The 20,903-nt window shown below is 44.8% G+C and overlaps 1 protein-coding gene across 3 annotated transcripts in view; it reads right to left on the bottom strand.

The window, feature by feature from the left end:
- CAP2 (cyclase associated actin cytoskeleton regulatory protein 2) overlaps positions 1-20,903 on the bottom strand; it is a 131,107-nt gene that overhangs the window by 26,192 nt on the left and 84,012 nt on the right. For 2 of the 3 annotated variants that reach the window (XM_040967595.1, XM_040967597.1), the window contains 3 exons: positions 17,279-17,422; positions 16,865-16,950; positions 14,141-14,246 (listed from right to left, as the gene is read on the bottom strand). The exons of the other annotated variant lie outside the window; for it this stretch is intronic. In XM_040967595.1, coding sequence (XP_040823529.1) covers positions 14,141-14,246; positions 16,865-16,950; positions 17,279-17,422 — 336 coding nt within the window. The remainder of the gene's footprint in view (positions 1-14,140; positions 14,247-16,864; positions 16,951-17,278; positions 17,423-20,903) is intronic. 3 annotated transcript variants of the gene reach the window in all.

Genomic DNA, 20,903 nt, shown 5'->3' with positions numbered 1-20,903 from the left:
TGAGGGATATGAAGAGGTTACATGCAAATATCATGTCATTTTATATAAGGGATGCACATCTGTGGCCTTGGCCTCCAGGAGGGTGAGTGCAGAGGCGGTGTGATATGTGTGTCACATGTCACACATAAGGAGTGCTGGAGCACCCAGGGAACGACTGGGCCTCCTGGAGAGGGCAGGGCACGGGGCCGGAGAAGAGGCTACAGTGGTTCTGGTGCCCGCCACACCATCAGGTGTGCTTGGTTAGATCTCTCCATCCTAAAAAGGAGAGAGCAAGGGAGAAATATTTACAAGCAACATTCATCGCCAACTTGCCGAATAGGTCAGGTAACCTCTACCTGGGTTATAGCTTTTACCAAAGTTTAGAAAGTAGAGCAAGAAAATGAAAATGTCACATGACAAGCTTTTTTTTGGAAACAATCAGATTATGTTGCTCACAATGGGGCTTTTGTTAAGAGATTTCTTCCATAAAACCAGCTTAGTGAGAGTGGTAGTCTGAGCCATCTGTCTTCCCCTATCTGTGGAGACCGCAGATAAAGCCATAAAATGAGACAGCTGACATGCAGTGGGGGGTGGGCTTTCCGCCACTCCACCCCTCCCGTCTCTCTGATGAGCAAAGATGGATGGCTCAGCTTCTTCTGTTGGCTGTTCCCCCTCCGAACCAGCCTGGCACAGGAGCCACCTGGCTTCCTGTGAAGTGTTGCTCTAGGCACAGTGACAACTTATAAGTGCTCCAATTGTAAAATTTGGAAGTGATTTAAAAATCACAAAGCCAGTTCAAGTACATAGACCTGTATCTTCATGTTACACCTAGAAGAACTTACAACATTTGACAACTGTTTATAAGATGCTGTTTATTAATTTTTTTTTCTGAATGGCCTTGTAGGCACATCTCATGCATGAGAGTAGGAGGGAGGGATTAAAACAGTGAATTACCAGCTTCACAACTAAACACTCACCTTCCTGCACACAAATCAGCCTTCCCAGCAGCAAAATATCCTTCTCAAAGACAGAATGTGGGACTGGTGTGATAGCCTAGTGGCTAAAGTCCTTGCCTTGCATGCACTGGGATCCCATATGGGTGCCGGTTTGTGTCCCGGCTGCTCCACTTCCCTTCCAGCTCCCTGCTTGTGGCTTGGAAAAGCAGCAGAGGATAGCCCAAGGCCTTGGGATCCTGCACCCATGTGGGAATCCTGGAAGCAGCTCCTGACTCCTGGCTTCGGCTCAGCTCAGCTCCAACTGTTAAGGCCATTTGGGGAGTGAATCAGCAGACGGAGGATCTTGGACTTTCCTTCTCTGTGTAAATCTGACTTTCCAATAAAAGTTAATAGAAATCTTAATTTTAAAAAAGCTGGAATGTATGGTCTATATTTTTTGATGGTTAAATCACGTTCTTTTTGTTTTCTGCAAGATTTGCTTTGATTAGTGACAATGCAATTGAATTTCTAGAATGTTCATATCACTAACCATTGAGGAAAGGCAAATCTACAGTGAGGGTTTCCTCTTACCCCAGGAGTGGCCATTTGTGAAAAAGCAAAAGCTAGCAAGTGCTGATAAGGAGGCTTGAAAAGTGAGGTCTCATACAGTGTGCTCTGGATTGGAAATTAGTGGAGTCATGAGGGAGAGCAGTACAGGGATTCCTCAGAAGACTAAAAATAGAGCTATCATATGTGTGATACAGCAACTCCACGTCCGGGTGTTTATCCATAGGACATGAAATCAATGTATGAGGTACCCAAATGCCCATGTCCACTGGGGCGCAGCTCATAGTAGCCAAGATACAGAACCAACCTAAGTGTTCACTGATGGGTGAATGAATAAAGAAGAAGATATAAACAACAGAATAGTAACCAGCCACAAAATGAAATGAAATTCTATTATTTGTGGCAAAATGGATGGAACGAGAGGGTCTTATGTTAGGTGAAATAAGTCAGGGACATAAAGACAAAAACTGCATGTTGCATTTCATCTACAGAAACAGAAAACGGAAGTTGATCTGAATGGCAAACACTGAATAGTAGAAATGGGGAAGGCTTGTGGGGAGAGGCACGGAGGACGTCAACTAAAGGACAGTGACCTACGGGGAGGAGGAGAGTGAGAGCTCCACAGCACAGCGGATTCCCAGCATGCTGGTGTGATTTTGAGAAGCAGAAGAGAGGCCTTACCCACAAAAAAAGGACGAGACGAGAATGTTAATTGCAGTGATGTGGTTGTCACGTACTGTATACAGGTATTGGCGCATCACACTATATCCCACAAATGCGTATAGTTACGAGGTTGCTAATTACAACACACAAAACCCAAGATCACACATTTCTGAATCTGTCCATTTCCACAAGAACTTGCCAATTTCTACATTCATACTAATATCAGTTTCATTTAGAAAATAACTACAACCAAGGAATGTATGGACCCATGGCTAGCTAGATGACCAGTCTATACAATGTAATTACAAGCCAGAGTGAATTTATGATTTTCGTGTCTATTCTCTTGTTTTTATCATTTCTTAGAATTCTGAGGCTCCTTCTGCCAACAAAAATGTTTCTGGCGGCCTGTCCAAGAAAGCAGAATTGTTAGTAATATTTTTGAGTAATACTTCAAGCGTATGTGTGCTAATCGTTTTTATGAAGTCAACTTGGGGAATAGTTCCTGTTTTATCTATGCAAACACAACACTGCTGGGAATCCAGAGTTCCCAAAAAACCCAATTAGCACTCATATGCAGTAGAAAGAAAAAGATGGGTCCATGAGTAGGAAGGAAATGTAGGGCCCATTTTGAACAAGTTTCTTCAGAAGTAAAGACCCTAACGTTCTTATCCCTTGATATGAATGAGTTGGGAGTGGTCATTTCTCGGGGCAGGTGGTTGGTCTAGTGGTTAAGAGTGCTTGGGGTTTCTGCACCCCGTAGCAGAGCATCTGGAATTGAGTCCCGGCTCTGCTCCTGAGTCCAGATCACCTGGGGTGGGGTGGGGGGACAGTGATGATGGTATCAGTAATTGAGTCCCTGCTACCCCATAGGAGACTTGGATTGAACTTCTGGCTTCTGGTTTTGACCCAGCTCAACCCTTGTGGCTGTTGTGGGAATTTGGAGAATGAATCAGAAGAGAGGAAATGAGTGCCTGTCTCTGCCTTTCAAATAAATAACTTAAAGCATTTTTTTTTACAAACATTTATTTATTTTTATTGGAAAGTTAGATATACAGAGAGGGGGAGACAGAAGGAAAGATCTTCTGTCAGCTGATTCATTCCCCACGTGGCCGCAATGGCTGGAGCCGAACGAATATTAAGCCAGGAGCTTCTTCCAAGTCTTCCACGTGGGTGCAGGATCCCAAGGCTTTGGGCCATCCTCTGCTGCTTTCCCAGGCCACACGCAGGGAGCTGGATGGGAAGTGGAACAGCCGGGATTAGAACCGGCACCCATATGGTATCCTGGTGTGTGCAAGGCGAGGACTTTAGCCACTAGGTTATTGTGCTGGGCCATAAAAGCTTTTTAAAAAAGTATTTAAAAACAAGAAATGAGTTGCATTGTGGTCTAGTGAGTTAAACCAACACGTTCAATGCCATTATCCTATATGGGTGCCATGGCACTTCCATTTCAGCTCCCGGCCAATGGCACCTGGGAAAACAGTGGAAGATGATCCAAATGTTTGGGCCCTTGAACTCACGTGGAAAACCCAGTTAAAGTCCTGTCTCCTGGCTTTAGTCCTGCTCAACTCCAGTTTATTGTGACCATCTGGAGAGTGAATCAGACAATGACAGATCTCCAGTATCTGTCCCCCACCCCCATCTCCCTCTTTTTCTTTTTGTAACTCTACTTTTCAAATAAATAAAATAAATCTTAAAAAATAACCCAAGATACAAAATCCTAATCTCATGCTCTGATCGATGATTTTTTGATGATTTCATTCTCTGCATCCCTTCTGCCCTCCCATGGCTTCTGCCTCTGATGGCTCGTGTGAGTGCGAGCTGCAGCCGGCGAAGAACAGACCAAAACAAAAGCAGTTTTAGCAAAATGCATGTGGGAAAGCAGCTTGAGACTGACACACACCAGTTTCCGTTAGGATCTTTCAGTTGGTAACTCAGTGTTTTTCAACTTGTCATGTTCTGGATTTATGAGAGTACTTCAAAACGTTTATGGAAACACGGAATTGAAAGGTAAGCCCTCGTGGTCAGCACAGTGGATTATCAAGCTAATCCTCTGCCTGCAGCACCGCCATCCCACATGGGTGCTGATTGGAGTCCCAGATGCTCCACTTCCATACCAGGTCTCTGTCTACGGCCTGGGAAAAGTAGTGGAGGATGACTCAGTTCCTTGGGCCCTTCGCCTATGTGGGAGGCCTGGAAGAAGCTCCTGACTCCTGGCTCCAGAACAGCTGAGCTCTGACCCTGGCAGTCATTCGGAGAGTCTCTCCTCTCTCTTTAAAATCTGCCTCTCACATAAAAATAAGCAAATCTTAAAAAAAAAAAAAAGATATGTTTATTTGAGTGTAAAAAGTTGAAATTACACCTGTGGGAGTCTTCAAAGCTTCATGAAAATGCATATTATGAAAAAAAACTACATGGATTTATTAAATTTTTTTGCACCCAAATAAGTGTATCTTTTAAGTTCATCAACTTTTTCAAGTTCATAATCTGGATGTGACTCTACAGAAAACATATGGCGCTTTCTACTTGCCCAACGCAGACATTTCTGAAGAAGGAAGAGGAAGCTCTTAGCGCAGACTCCTGAATGCCCTGAACACACTCTGATTTGCTCAAGTGAGCCAGATATTTTACATACAGTGTCTTGATAAATAGTTAGAATGATTAGTTTGACATGGCTTGATTACTGATGTCTGGACCCAATTTGGAATTTGCAGATTTCTTTTCTGCTCATCTGCCAGCACTGGCAGCTAGAAAATTACTATTTCTTCTTAAGAGAAAACAAGGAGAGATAAAAAAGTCTCCATGGGAAAACTTTCCAGGGTTAAAAGATAGCAGAGTTTACTCATCTCGCAAGCTGGGGAGGTAGTAGTGCTGTATAGCCCAAGAGTGACATGTGGCTTAAATTAGCTAGAAGGCGACTCCTTTCGGCCAGCAGAGCCAGAGGCCCAACTATCACTGAATTTGAATTCCAGGTTTTTTTTTTCTTTTTTCTTTTCTTTTTTTTTTTTTTTTTTTTGCAGACTTTAGGGTTACAAAGAAACTTGTACTTTTTCAAATTATCCATACTTGGTATGTAGCAGAAGTTGGGCTGAGGTTAAGGCAAAAGAACAGCTGTTATAGGGATTATTTATAGACGACACTATGCCCATGTGATATCTCATTAAGAACAAATTTCAGCAAGGAGAAAGGAGCCCCCACACCTCCAGAGCTGTCTAGTGGAGGCACGCTAGGACAGGGTAAGGTCTGGGTCTGGTTCAGCTCCAACATCCACAAGCAGGGTCACCCGGGGCTCAGACCCAAGGAAGGGACTGGGATTAACTCAGTTTGTGTCAAGGGTGCAAACTGGAGCCATAAATTGCAGCCAGGGTTTGTCTGGTGTTCCCTTTTAGGAAGGATTTGTTTGTCTTTTAGAAGATAATGTGCACCGTTTCATCTCGCCTGCTTTTCTTTTCCTTTTCTTTTTCTTTCTTTCTTCCTTTCTCTCTCTCTCCTTCCTTCCTTCCTTCCTTCCTTCCTTCCTTCCTTCCTTCCTTCCTTCCTTCCTTCCTTCCTTCCTTCCTCTCTCTCTTCCTTGCTTTCTTTTCCTTTCTCTTCCTTAAATTAATTTATTTCCAAATTAATGTCAGACACAGTTCCAACCTCCTGGTTTACTCCCCCAAAGCCCACCATGCCCAGAGTCAGGCCAGGGCAAAGCCAGGAGTAGGAACTCAGTCCAGGTCTCCTGCTCCCCTGGGTGGTGGGCACCCACTGACCTTGGCCATTATCTGCTGCCTGTCAGAGTGTGCTTTAGCAGGAAGCTGGCATCAGCATAGCAGGCCTCCCAACCCCCAGGGTCCAGCTTTCTTACCATTCCCATGTCTGTAGGGGAAGAGCCGGGCTTCTCCTATTAGCAGGTGGCCTTTCCTGTTCACCTCTGCTTCCAGTTCCGGGGTGGCAAGGGAGTCAGGGATATTGGAGATGACTGGTTGCTACATGTCGGGCCTGAGTGGCATTTGGCTATTAAACAATTTTGCAGCAATAGGCATGTGGGGAGGAGAGCAAAAGGAAGGGCGGCCCAGCCCTGTACTTATTGAGTCATACCATGGGGTCTTGGATCTTCCTGAGGATTCTGCTGTTCGTATGCCTGCATGTCTGAAGAGGGAGGAGGTCGGCTCTCAGACTGTGAACCAAGTGTTGCCCATTTTGAAGGTGATTTGGTCTGGAACCCCTCCCTTACCTTTCAACCCCTCCACAAAGAAAGGGAACGGGGACTCAGGTATTGGACAGTTGGCATCTTATCCACTGTACTAAATGCTTACCCCATCACACCCACCTTAAATAAATTTCTTTTCCCGCCTAATGTAACATCAGCTACTATCTCCTGAGATTCTGCCAACAGAGGTAGCAGGGAGGCAGGAGGAAGCACAGAGCAGGTGCTACTGAAGTGCATGATGTGTTGCCATTCACATCATCAAGACGTAGCTTTCACGTGGCTTGCACAAGCGGCAGGATCGACAAGTAATGGAATGGCACTTTGCAAGTTTCACTGTGAAGGCCACAGCCAGACGTGTTTCATGCAATGAGTGCCTATGGATGTTATCTGTTTCCAGGGCCCTGCACCGGCTGCCACTGCGTGGCACAGGGACCCTGTTTCCAACACGCTCCCGGCTTCAGAGCAGATGGCAGATGCTCTGTTGTTCCCAGACATGACAGGAGCTTGGCTCTCCTGCTCTCAGCCGTCACTCAGGCCAGACCTCTGTTTAGAAGACTGGTGCCCCATTTTCTGTCCTGGAAAACCCTTGCCTATCTCTCAGGGCTTGATTCAGATGTCATCTCTTCTTTGTGTAGATGTTATAGAACTGTCATGAAGAAGATATTCCTTGTTTCTCTATTACCAGGACCCGATACGGCTCTCTTCCTCGGCCATTTCACATCCTGTGGCCATCACCTGTTACACAGGGCTCCCAAGAGGCCCAGGCCCAGCATAAAGGCTCCACAGAGTGGAGTGAATAAGGTAGAAGGGGTTGTAGGTCATGTCAGTAGTGCCACCGAGGCAGCCGCTGTGGAGGAAAAGGGTGGTCTGGCTTGGGGCAGGACATGTGACCAGGAGAGAACAGAGAAGCTCCTGTGAGCCGATTTTGTAAAGAGACTTGGGGCCTGGATAGGATTTGACACAGGAAGCAAGAGGAAAGGGATTCTAGGAGCAAGGCCACGGGCACTGCCACTACAAGGAATAAATGAACACGAATCTGCCTGTGATGGCACCAGAACCTATGGGCCTATCTCTCAAACACCACTAACCAGTCACAGGCCCGTGTAGTGAAACAGCTGCCACTTGAGAAAATGTCTCCAGCTGTATTTTCAGAATCATACACACCAAATAGTTACTCACACCTTCATATTCTGTTCTCTAGGACTGGAAAGATATCTTAATTTGATGGCTTTTTGGTGGGAGTCTTCTAAACAAGCTGGCTATTTGAAAAGATAAAATGCGCCTTTAAGAACAGAGTTGCAGCAGGGGTTGAGTCCAGAAGTGAAGACAGCTGCATCCCACATCAAAGTACTTTGGGTTGGATTTCTGGCTCTGGCTCCTAACCCCAACTTCCGGCCAGTGGATACCCAGAGATGGCTTATGTAGAGAACTGCAAGGAATTCTCAGTTCTAGATCCTGGTCACGGTGAGTGTTTGGGGAGTAAGCCAATGGGTAGGAATTGCATTCCTTACTATTCTGGAAAGGGTGGGCCACAGACTTGATTGATCACTGCCCTTAATCATGGAGAAAGCCACTAGGCTATTACAGTGATCCAGAAAGGCCCTGTCTGAGGAAATAGGGCAGAGGCCAAGCAGGTGGCCCCCTGTGATGAATAAGAACGCAACGCTGCCTGTGTTCACTTGAGGTCTCTCTCAAGGCACCTGCTGAGGTTTGGGTATGGTTTGAGTGTGTCCCCCAAGGTTCACGTGCCAGAAGTTTGGTCCTCAGTGGGACGGTGCTGGGGTGGTGAAACCTTAAAGAGAGGTCCTAGTGTGAGGTAATGAGCTCACTGGGGTTGGCGCTCTTGGCAGGTGTGAGTGCTGGTCTCTTGTAGGGAAGCACTCCCCTCCCCACACACCGTGGTTATAAAAAGCAAGCTGGAGTCCTCCATCCCTCTGGCTTCCTGTCTCACCAGGTGGTACTTCTTTTCTATATACTCCCGCCTTGAACCCACCTGCCATGCAGTGGCACAGCTGAGAAGATGGGACGACCTAACCTTGGATTTCCAGGTTCTGGAAATGTGAGCTAAGTGAGGAGCACTTTTGGCCCAGTCCCCCGCTTCAACTACAACTTCCCAATGTTCTAAAAGGATCTGCAGAATCATGAGCTGTTTCACTTCCCATCCATCCAGCTCCTTCCTTGTGGCTGGGTAAAGCAGTAGAGGACAGCCCAAAGCCTTGGGACCCTGCACCCACATGGGAGACCCGGAAGAAACTCCTGGCTGCCGGCTTTGGGTCATCTCAGCTCCAGCTGTTGCAGGCACTTGAGGAGTGAACCAGTGGAAGGAAGAGTTTCACTCTGTCTCTCCTCCTCCCTATACATCTGATCTGTTTTTTCCAATTGAAAAAAAAAATGATAACATCATCATCATATTGTAAGATTCCATATAAATCCAGCAATGTGCAGTTTTATCTTTTTTTGAAAGATTTACTTATTTTACTTGAAAGTGAGAGAGAGAGAGTGTATATGTGTGTATGTGTGTGTTTCCATCTCCTGATCACTTCTCAAATGGTTGAGATGGCCATAGCTGGGCTGGTCCAAAGCTGGGCTGGTCCAAAGCTGGGAGCCAAAAACTTCTTTCAGGTCTCACATGTGGATGCAGGTGCCAAATGGCCTGGGTCATCTTGCACTGCTTTCCCAGGCAATAAGCAGGGAGCTAGATTGGAAATGGAGTGGCTGGGACTTAAACCAGTGACTGTGTAGGATGCTGGCACTGCAGGTGGAGGATTAGCTTGCTACCCTACAATGCCCTTCTACTTTTTTTTTTCATTCTGTAAACAATTATACCCTTTTTGTTCCCAAAACTAAGATAATTCAGATATACAGGGAAACTCCAAAATGTGTCTGGAAAATGGAGTTAAAAGATAAGCTCATTTTTGCTGCACAGAAATAAAACCTATGCCGTTTTTCATTTTATACATTTTCCATGAAGACTCCTAGATGCATGGGTTTCAATAACTTTTTACATCAAAAGAAACTTATTTGTATTTCCATTTTCTGTGTAGCTTTTGAAATATTTCCATACATGAAAGGACAGAATACATTGACCAGCTGGACAGAACACAGTTAAAATAATCCCATTTAATCATTTTCCTGCCCTGATCCTCATAGAACAGGGTAACAGTTTAAAGGTTAATCTGGACAATTAACAGAAAAAAATAAAATCCACAACAATTTGTTACTCATTCCAAGTGTAAACACTGGGCCTCCAGCCTTGTAGCTTATCTGACTTGGAGGCGCGGCCAACAAACATTACAAATCTGACCACCTATGGAGGATGGGTAACAGTGCCTCCAAGGGGCCGTACCAGGAGATCCATCACCCAGCAGGCAGCATTCGAAACTTAGCAAAGGGTGCAGATGGGACACAGCTCTTAGTCCTTGAGAATGACATGGACTGGAAATCCACCAGCAGGCTCCCTTCCAGGCACCCTTGCCTTCCCATGGACAGAAAGCTCAGTGAAATGAACAGCTCCAAGGACCCCAGAAAACACCAGGAGAAATTCCAGACAGAAAATGTTCCAGTTGCTTCCTCGTGCCAGGAGCGCTCCCCCTGTCCCACCCCAAGCCTCACAGGTGCTGTCCAGAACAATTCCTGGCCTCAGAGTCTCACATTCCCCGGTGACAACTGGATAGGGGAGCAGCGACAGTTGCCAGCACAGCTGTGGTGTGGGGGCGAAGCTGGGACGCACGGTGCTGGCCCGGCTGGGTTCCAACTTCTGGCTCAGAAGGGGAAGCAATAACTCCCTAGGGATACATAGGAAGCCCAGGGCCCTAACAGCAGTCACCTGGGCCCTCCCAGGAACAATCTCAAAATTCCATTTGAAAATGGAAAGAAGATTCCTTGAGTGCTGTTTTTTTTTTTTTTTTTTTTTGGTGCTTGTAGTGGTACCTGGACAGGGTCTGTTCAGATGGGATAGGGTTTTACAACCTTTAGTCCTAATGGCATCCATGGACACAAGTGTGTCTTTCGGCATTCCTTTCCAACCCTTTACAAACACCTATGTGAATACGGTTGTGATCAATGGGTAAGCAAATGAAAGGGTCATGCTCACTTCTTCTTCCCACAGGCTATCTGATCAGGTAATTCCAACCGCCCCCTTTTTCTTTCTAAGAAGGCCAGGATCCCAGCTCCAATCACTGCTCATCACTTTTGCTGATGGGCTGAGACGTTATTCCAGTCAGGAGGCATCAGCTGGATTTATGCTAGTCTTGATTATGCTCTGGAATCTTTAAATAGCTTTAGTAATTTAAAATACAAATTCAATTAAAACATTCGAAAGTATAATTTTTATAATTTTAAGTAGCTTTTCCTCTCAAATTTTAGAAAAAGACTGAACTATCAGAGGTGTCTCTATGTACATGTCTGAAACCTTGCCCAAAGATCTTATCCATATTACGAGAATTCTGAACCAACGTTTCCTTATAGAAATTATTCATCGCTTTCCAATCCTTTTTAAAAAGCTTACGTATTTGAGAAACAGAGACAGACAATATTCTTATACACCATTCAGTTTCCAGGTGCTTACAGTGGAAGCTGCACCAGGGTTAGGACTGGGAGCTGGGACTGCAACCCACGTTTCTCGTGTGGGTGCTAGGCACACAAGTACTTGAGCCATCAGCACGGGCTTCCTGGGTCTGTGCTGGCAGGAATTCCAAGCCAGGAGGCAGAGCTGGAAGTTGAACCTCAGCGTTCCCACGCGGGATGCCCCGTCTTCATCACAAAACAAAAGGGTTACTTCCTCCACTTGTGAGAGCTGACCACGACTTTATTACTTACTCTGCCATTAAAGAAGTGAAGCAGGTGCACTGCTTTAACCACTGGGAGCATTTTCCGTGGTATGTCATTTTTTTTTTCCTAAAGATTTATTCATTTTTTATTGGAAAGTCAGACACACAGAGAAGAGGAGAGACAGAGAGGAAGACACTCCATCCTCCGATTCACTGCCCAAGCGGCTGCAATGGCTGGAGCTGAGCTGATCCAAAGCCAGGAGCCTGGAACCTCCTCCGGGTCCCCCATGAGGGCTCAGGATCCCAAGGCCTTGGGCCAGCCTCGATTACTTTCCCAGGTCACAAGCAGGGAGCTGGATGGGAAGCGGGGCCGCTGGGACCAGAATTAGCGACCACATGGGATCCTGACACGTGCAAGGCGAGGACCCTAGCCACTAGGCTACTGTGCTGGGCCCAGCATATCATATGCTTAATAAGTAAGAGCTATCATTCCTATCGTGGCAACCTATAACACTCAATGCATGCTCTACAGACCATTTATATATTGTTACAAATAAAATACTTATATTTTATAACATGTCTGTCATTATGTAGGTTGTGATCTATTAGGGGACCATGAAATCAATTTAGCGAGTCTGCCAGGATTTTATTAAAATGATATAAAATTACAAAAAAAATATATAACTGAATGCAACTACACTGTTGTAAAACTGGTTTCAGTGTCATGAGTGTGGTTGCATATAAAATGTATTTCTATTTCTTTCAAACAGAAGTTTGAAAGTCATTGCTTTTTCAAAGGCTGCATTTCTGGTGAACATAATGAAACAAGCATTCACTCAAATAAAGGCAAGCTAATGTGGTTTTTTTTTTTTTACAATTAATTCTTCTCTTTTATATTCATAAACACAATTACTCAGCTTGTATATTGCATTAAAGGTATTCAGACAATTTCAACCTAATGTTCCATGGGAACCATTACATTAACAGGCTAGCATTTGCTGACATTGTTTCTGACATGTCTGCCATGAGATAAAAATAGACCCAAGGACTCCTGATTCCAAGGGCACTATTCTTGAAGTTTGGCTCATCTCCAAGGCAAAGACGTAACAATTCCCCTCCATGACACATTAATCTAGAACAAAATAGTATCTCCTTAGAAATGGCTGAAAATAATTTCAATTAGGCTCCATAAATGCTCACTATATCCACATGCCCTGGCTTATTAAAACCCTTTGAATGTGTCTGAATTGTTTTCCCTAAAACACAGTCTTGTGGGCAGAGGAAAATAATGAATCAACTAAGTCGTATCTTGTACTGTTTATTTCAGAGCCACTGAGACAAGAAGCGAAGCTGACAACAGAAGGAGGCATCAGTCTCAAGTCCTTGCCACCACTTGAACAAGTGTTGGGGTACAAATGTTCAAGTTTCACATTCCTTAGGAAAGTTCCAGACTCTGCCTTATTCTTAATATATGATGTTGTTACCAATATTCAACAATTACCATGACAAAGGATGGAATTCACAAGGATGTCCCTTCATTTCCTCAACTTTACTCCATCAGACCATCAATTACCTAAAGGTGTTGGGAGAGTTTCCATGGGAAGCAAGCATAGACCCAAAACAATTAGGGAAGAGCCAGCATGCAGTTGAATCTGTCATCCACTGCATGCTCACTCCAGGTCAGACATTATATGACAGGCTCAAAACAGAGATGAGCTTGTAATCTGGTGGGAGTCCTCAAAATTACAATCTCATAGGCTGAATGTTACAGCGGAGGAACAGTCAAGACACATTGGAGTCACAAAGGACAGTCACCAAACCCACATGGGGAGTTTATGGAGTGGAAGTTTCCCTAAGTGGTGATGTTTAAGCTAAGCCACAGAGAAAGGGCAGGGTGGCCTTCCACAGGGCACTCAGCCTGGTTCAGGATGTCACAGTGGAGGCTCAGCTAAGAACTATGAGTTCGGCAGCCTTTGAGACAACCACAGTTTCATGTGGGCTGACATAAGAATGGTATGGAATCAGGATGCTACAGCAATGAGGGGATGTCTGGGGTGCAGGCTGACATGTGGGCACACACACGAGACACAGGCTGGAGAAGAGGCAAAGCCCAGACCAGCATCACACACGGGAACTGGAGTGAGTGCAGACATGGGCTGTGCTTTTACCCTCTTGCTCAGATGCCAATCAAAGTGGGATTGTCTAGGTATTCAAAAACCAGTATGTGAACAACTGTCACACACACTTATAAGGCGATTTTATTTGTAATTCCACCGCCTAAAAATTACAACCATTTCCAAGCTTTCCTGTTGTCCTTGTTATCACACCGAATTTTATTTGAAGGGCAGAGAGAGAGAGAGAGAGAGAGAAAGGGAGGGAGAGAGAGAGAAGAGATAGGGGAAGGAGAGATCTTCAATCTGCTAGTTCATTTCCGAAGTACCCAAAACAGCTGGGTCTAAAGCCAAGAGTCCAGACACCATCTGGGTCTTCTAGGTGGGTGTCTGAGATCCACAGGCTTAAGCCATCACCTATAGTCATCACCAGTTTGCTTACTAGCAGGAAGCTGGGTGGGAGGGGTAGGACCTGGACTCAGAGCAGTCGTTTGGAGATGGAATGTGGCATCCCAAGTGACAACTTAACCTCACGAATTTTTAGCCTACACACTCTGTGATGACCAGTTATTAACTGGCAAATCATTTTCCATGTATTCACTGGCTGTGTTAGTTTTAAAGGCCGTGGAATGTCTCACTGTGCTCCTACCAGAGACAATCAGTGTTTCCGTACGTCACACAGCTGGTTCCCGGATTTCCCTATGACAAATGGTATTTCCATAAGGGATTTCTACATGTATGTCTTTTTTTTTTTTAAAAAAAAAGATTTATTTTTATTATTTTTTCATTGGAAAGGCGGTATGTCTTATCTTCTGCTTACCTGGAGGTACATTCTAAGGTGTGACATCAGTAGGCCACAGGGTATCCGGATCGCAATGCGTAGTTTTTCAGCCTTGGCTAGCATGTGGAAGAGGACCTGGTACTTACTGTTTTGCTCCAAGTGAGGCCTGTGGTGTGGTGCTCCTTGATGTATGCTTGAAGCTCACTCCAAATGTTCAGATATGACTTCACCCAATCCACATGGCGCAAATCACTTTGTTACGAAACACAACAGAAGAGAGGGAAGTTAGGCTCCAAAAGGGAATTTTCAAAGGACTGGGGGGTGCGTGGGGGGCATGGTTATGAGCAAACAGCACTCCAGACCACCCAGAAGCCATTGTCCTTCCAGCCAGAAGAGAGGCCTGCAGGGAGGGTGGCCCAACCCCCTCCCAAGGAAAGGCAATAGGAGTCTGGGGCTGGGGACCTGGCTGGGTGCTGCCCATGTGCGTTTTGGTGCTATTCTGCCATCAACTCTTGGAAGTGAATGTGGAAAGGGAGACCACAGCTCTCTGTACTGCTTCTGATGCAGAATGCAAAAGGCAAAGGCTGTCAGGAATGGGAATGGCATTACAAAGTCCCTTTGTGTTGGAATGATTCGGTTCAGTTGCTTATATAACTGATGTGGAGACTTTTGTTCATTATGCTTGATGGTGAGGCTGGCATTGCGAGAAACGTCATCTCTTACAATGAAGTGCCACTCCTTACTTCTAAAGGGCACACTTATTTAATTTACATTTACTTGATAGCTTTGACAATTGCAAGCCAGGCCAGCAGGACAAGTAGTTTATACTTCTACTTGAATGAAGCAAGAGCTAGTAAAAGGATTACCTCTTGTAACTGGATTAACACACAGGACTGAGAATACTGTTAGAAATGTTAAACTTACAGAGGGGTCAAAAAAGTAGTTTTCCTTAGTTATCATTCACTCATAATATGCATTTTTCTCCTTTTAGCAAGAAGTAATGGTAAATGCGAAAAATCAGTTATGTGCTTGGGTCATTACTCTGAAGAGAATCACTGGAGGAAATTTGTCTTATTCAAGCTCATGCCAAAGATGATTGGCTCTGGACATCCAATGCTTTCCTCTTTTTGAAATGCTCGGAGTCCGAGCATGTTCAGCCCTCGCATGTGCCCACTGCATTAATGCACACCACTGAGGAAAACTGAGTGGGGAAGTGTGGGCCCAAGTACCCACTTTTCAAAGAGAAAAAACCTGAGTGTGGTGCCAGGCTCCATTTTTGCTTTTTTGTGATTTACTGATTATATTAGTCAAATCCACGAAGAACCTACCACTTTGTTTCACACAACAGGAGAGATGTAGCTGCATAGGTTTCTGATTAGTTTCCACATCCTGGAGAGTTTTGTGAAGGCCTTGCCCCCAGGAAGCAGTACAGACTATGTAACAACCAGTAGAACATTAAAATGGCTTTATATACCTGTGTGTATGGTCATGTAATACCATCACATGTGTATCTCCACTTGGGCACACAACACACACATCCGTAGACATTACAAAAATGTGTTGCCCAATCTAGTCACAATTAGAAAAACACATAACCAGTGATGTAATCCAAATCTGAATAGACAAATTACTTTTTTTTTAAACCACTGCAATATTATTTATTTATTTATTTAGCAATATTGTTTTGATGGAAATTCCAGCAAACCCTGTAGTAAGGAGTATGATACCTTCTACCTTAAGTCAGTCTCCGGGAGATTACATACAAGAGCAGGACTCAAACACACACGTGGGGCTGCAAGCCTCCGCTCAGTTTTCATTACCCTGTATTGTGTTGTGGCAAGGGAAGGCAGATTTTTCAGGATCTGAACTCAGAGAAACAAGCCATGCCTGTACAAGGCCTGCATGACTACTGACTTACTCATGTATTGAAAAAGCACAAACAAGCGGTCAGGCCAGGGGCACGGGTGCTGCCAGGTGCAGAACTGGCTGCCCACAGGACTTTTGTGTAGGCCCCAAGGAGCCCGCCCCCCCCCCAAGCTCCTCCCACTAAAGGCTGGTGAGGGGGCAGGAGGTTCTGCTTCCATCTTGTCACCAGCCCCAGGAGCTCAAGGGTGACATGGGCTCATCTGGATCCAGTCTTGGTGGGAGGGCAGTCCCCTGAGCTGGTGTGATTTATCCGAGGTGCTGTCAGAGTTGACATGGAAGGACACTAACTTTGGGCACACACACACACATTTTTCTTTGAAATGCCCGGGAGATCCCAATCCTCTTGGCTCTAGGGGGAATCACTCATGCCCATGGGCCCAGCGTGCTCTCTCGTAGGCACGGAAGGACAGAAGTTGGAGAACTGAGGCACAGAGTAACCCCTGGATTGCACAAGCTTGCTATTCTTGGAACATGTGTAGTGGCATGCACTTAAATATGGGGTTCGGGGGGGGGTGTTATTCAACACAAGAGGACTAAAACCAACTTCCTTTCATCTGGTTTTCCCTGTAAAGATGAGATTGTTCTTAAAAATTTGTAGCACATCAATGAAGAACCCTGGAAGGGGATTAGCCGTGAACTATGTGAAAACACTTCAGAAAGCTTATGGAGAATTGAAATTAAAAGATACATTTATTTTGGTGCCAAAAACAAAACCCCAAGCATGAACTCTTCAGTTTGTTCATGATAGATATTTTCCATGAACTCTTTGATGATCCTCTTGTAGGCATGGATTTCCAAATGTCCTAGCACCAAAAATAAACTTGCCACTCCATTTCATTTTTCCATCAGCTGTCTGAAGTTTTTTTTTTTTTTTTTTAAGTTTTAAGAACAAATACCTAGCAAGTGAACAACTGAAAATGTTGCTGGGAAGAGCAGGCACATACCTGTGTTTGTAGTCCTTTAAGACCCTGTTAGTGTAAAAGGTGGCAGCGTCGTTCATCTCCTTGACATAAGGACCGGGTTTGGGGGACTGAGAAAACAGGACCATCACCCAAGCATAGAAGGGAACAAAACAAAACAAAACAGGATAAGAAAGAAGATGTTTTCAGGAAGACGCAAAGCAAAGGAGACACAGATTTGACAGGCGGAAGCAAACTCTGCTTTGGGAAGGTGGGTGAACACGCATGCTCGAAATAGAAAGCATTGAACTTGAAAGAAAAATGGGGGCTGCACTTGGCCTAGAAAGAACGTTCTCTCAGCACGTGGGACTGTGGACGGAGGGGCCTGAAGGCAGCCAGGCATATTCCCAAACACCGTAGCAGGTGGAGAGGTGCAGGGCCACCTGGCGGCTGACTCACCACGGCGATCCATCCGAGGGCGGGGATGCTCTCGCTGACCGCGGACAGGTGATTAAACATGGCGCTTCCCCGGTTTCGCTCCCGGAACATCTGGATCTCTTGAATTTTCTCTGATATGGGTTTTAGAAGCGCGGCCACGTCATTCTGCAAGCAGTGAAACATTAAGAGTTGTGACTTGCACCTACCTAGCCCATGCTGGTTGGAGCAGTGCTTGGCACCTGCTTGGATGGGAAAGAAACATGAGCGTCCATCAGAACGAAATGGATTCGTTCTTGGCCAGGATAATCCACCAGTACACCGCATCTATGTGTTCTCTAGCCTCAGCTTTAACCTACGGCTGATAGAAGATACTTGGGGAAGAAAAAATGCATCTGTAAGTTTAGCTTTTTACCCCCTTATCATTCCCTAAGAAATACAGCACACCAGCCGCCACAATACTGAGGGACAATGGAACCATTTTCACTGTGAATTATGAAATCTTAAGAATTTTTAAAGAGTTTTTTTTTTTTTAATTGGAAAGGCAGATGTACAGAGAGACAGAGAGAAAGATCTTCTGCCTGGTGGTTCACTCCCCAAAAGTCTGCAACGGTTGCAACTGAGTCAATCTGAAACCAGGAACCAAGCACCAGGAGCCTTTGCCAGGTCTCCCACTCAGGTGCAGGGTCCCAAGGCTTTGGGGCATCCGCTACTACTTTCTCAGGTTACAAGCGGGGAACTGGATGGGAAATGGAGCAGTCAGGACAGGAATCAGAGCCCATGTGGGATCCTGGCGCTTGTGAGATGAGGATTTAGCCACTGGGCCACTGTGCCGGGCCCAAACCTGAAGATTCTTTGTTTGTTTGTTTGTTTTTGTTTTTAAAAATTATTTTTACTTGAAACGCAGATTTTACTAACAGAAGAGGAAATAGAGAGGTTTTTCCAACACTGGTTCATTCCCCAAATGGCAACTCAGACTAGAGCTGAGTAGATCCAAAACTGGGAACCAAGAGCTTCTTCCAGATCTCCCATCTGGGTGCAAGGTCCCAAGGACTTGAGCCATCTTCTGCTGCTTTCCCAGGCCATAGGCAGGCAGTTGGATTGGAAGTGGAGCAGCCAGGACACAAACCTTGCCCATATGGGATGCTGGCACTAACAAGTGGATGATTAGGCTGCTACACTGCCAACATGCTAGTCTGTCTGTCTGTCTTTCTTTCTTTCTTTCTTTCTTTCTTTCTTTCTTTCTTTCTTTCTTTCTTTCTTTCTTTCTTTCTTTCTTTCTCTCTTTCTCTCTCTCTTTCTTCCTTCCTTCCTTTTCTCTTTCTCTCTCTTCCTTCCTTTTTCTCTTTCTTTCTTTCTTTCTTTCTTTCTTTCTTTCTTTCTTTCTTTCTTTTTCTCTCTCTTCCTTCCTTCTTTTTTCTTTCTTTCTCTTTCTTTCTTTCTTTCTTTCTTTCTTTCTTTCTTTCTTTCTTTCTTTTTCTCTCTCTTCCTTCCTTTTTTCTTTCTTTCTCTTTCTCTCTCTCTTCCTTCCTTCTTTTTCTTTCTTTCTTTCTTTCTCTTTCTTTCTTTCTTTCTTTCTTTCTTTCTTTCTTTCTTTCTTTCTTTCTCTCTCTCTCTCTCTCTTTCTTTCTTTCTTTCTTTTTTTCTTTCTTTCTTTCTTTCTTTCTTTCTTTCTTTCTTTCTTTCTTTCTTTCTTTCTTTCTTTCTTTCTTTCTTTTCTCTCTCTCTCTCTCTCTTTCTCCCTCTCTCTCTCTTTCTTTCTTTCTTTCTTTCACCTGAAGATTCTTACACATAGAATCGATGCTGGTTTTGGAGATGTGGAAAAACACAGTTGGTATGATCTATCTCCACTTATAGAGATTCTTGCATGGAAAGTGAGGAAATGGTGTGCATATCAATTCTATTTTGTTCCAAAACTAAAAATTAATTTTTTTTTTCACAGAGGAGAGAGAAAAAGATGCATAAATCTCCCATCTGCTGGTTCAGTCCCAAAACGCTTCTAACGGTCACAGGCTGAGGGCCACAGCCAGGAGCCAGAACAGAGTGCAGGTCTCCTACGCAGGTGGCAGGATGCATTCCAGTGGAATCCACTGAGCACACCCTGCAGACACAGGAAGAAATGTGATCTGAGCACGAGGTTAATGAAAAGATGCCTCCTCTTCTTGTGGAAACAATGACGGCCAGCCTTGGGGTCTATACATTCCATGTGAAAAAGCAGAATCCGTTCACTGAGGTCTGAGAAAACCTGGAGCCTTACTCTGTTTATACAGGCTTTTATTTTGGCTTTCTGCATCCTCCCTAGTCCTCCGGGCCCGTGATTATAGGTTATGGTTTGTTTGATCCCTGGCATCTCTAGTTATTATGCATGGAATTTTTGAAACCACATGAGCATGGCAGAGCCAAGCACTTCGTAACGTGGCACAGCCAGCTGGCTGACCACACAGCAGCTGCTCTGATCACCGCCAGCCTCCACCTCCTCAGGATGCGCTCCTCTCATTAGGTGTCAAGAGCAAAATCGGGTTGTTTATCTGATTTCTTGATATGTGCATAATCCACAGAAAAAGACAAAAGTCCCATATGCAGCTGTTAAAAGTAGCTGAAGAGCTTTACATCGCATTGTACTAAATCTGCTTTTTAGGAAGTGAAGTTGTGGAAGCTCTCGGTATCTCGTTACTTTCTTGACTCGGGACTTCAGGAACAACTGATTCCAACTCTGGCTACAGCTCAGAGCCATTGTGGGTGGCTTCAAGCACGCATTTGGAGATTCAGATGTCCCTTCTGGTCTCCACACCTTGACCCTGTGCTTTTAATTCCTGCTACAATGGGGGCCTCACACTCCAAAGAAGAGTTATTTCTGCTAGGAAATGTTATTACTGTCACAAGAAAAACCACTAAGGAAGAAATGATGTTCAGTTGCAGCAGCTTCCAGATTTGACTTCTAAACCCTGTGGGCACCCTACCCTAAAGGAAATATTCTCTGTGGAGGCTCTGGAATTAGAATGACCTTGGTCCAAATCCCAGCTCTGCTGCTGGCTGGCCATGGTGCCCTTTACTTGATTGGTTCTTTGGTTTCCTCATCTATAAAGCAGAGATACTTACAACATAGAGGCTGTAAGAAACACTGATCTTTTAAAGTAAAAGATGGGCTATTTTTATTGGAAAGAGCTATGTTGGTAGAGAATGGGGAAAGAGAGTGTGCGTGGCAGAACATTCCCACCCACTGATTCTCCCCAGATAGTTGCAATGGCTAGGGCTGGGCCAGGACAAAGCTGGGAGCTGAGTCTCCCACACAAGTGCAGGAACCCAAGCACTTAGGCTATCTTCACTGCTTTTCCAAGGCTATCAGCCAAGAACTGTACTGGATGCAGAGTGACCAAGACCTGAAAGAGCTCCCACAAGGGATGTTGGTTTTGGAGGTAATGGCTTTAGGCTTTACCCACTATGCCACAATGCTGACCCCAGATACTGAATTTTAATCCTTTGGTAAATGGGAGACACCCAATAAGCAGAAGTGATTATTATTGCTAAGATGCACTTAGCTCATATTGGAGGTAACAAGGATGTTGAGTCCCGTAACAGGACATATTCATTTTGTTTCAAATCAATGTACATTTGCAAACAGAGAGACTCCAAGTAAACATCCACATAG

The sequence above is a fragment of the Ochotona curzoniae genome, unplaced genomic scaffold (genome assembly GCF_017591425.1).
Source record: "Ochotona curzoniae isolate NIBS_2020 unplaced genomic scaffold, NIBS_Ocur_1.0 scaffold_461, whole genome shotgun sequence".
Taxonomy (NCBI): Eukaryota; Metazoa; Chordata; class Mammalia; order Lagomorpha; family Ochotonidae; genus Ochotona; species Ochotona curzoniae.
The sequence above is the reverse complement of the archived record's forward strand: the minus strand, read 5'-3'. Positions and strand labels throughout refer to the sequence as shown.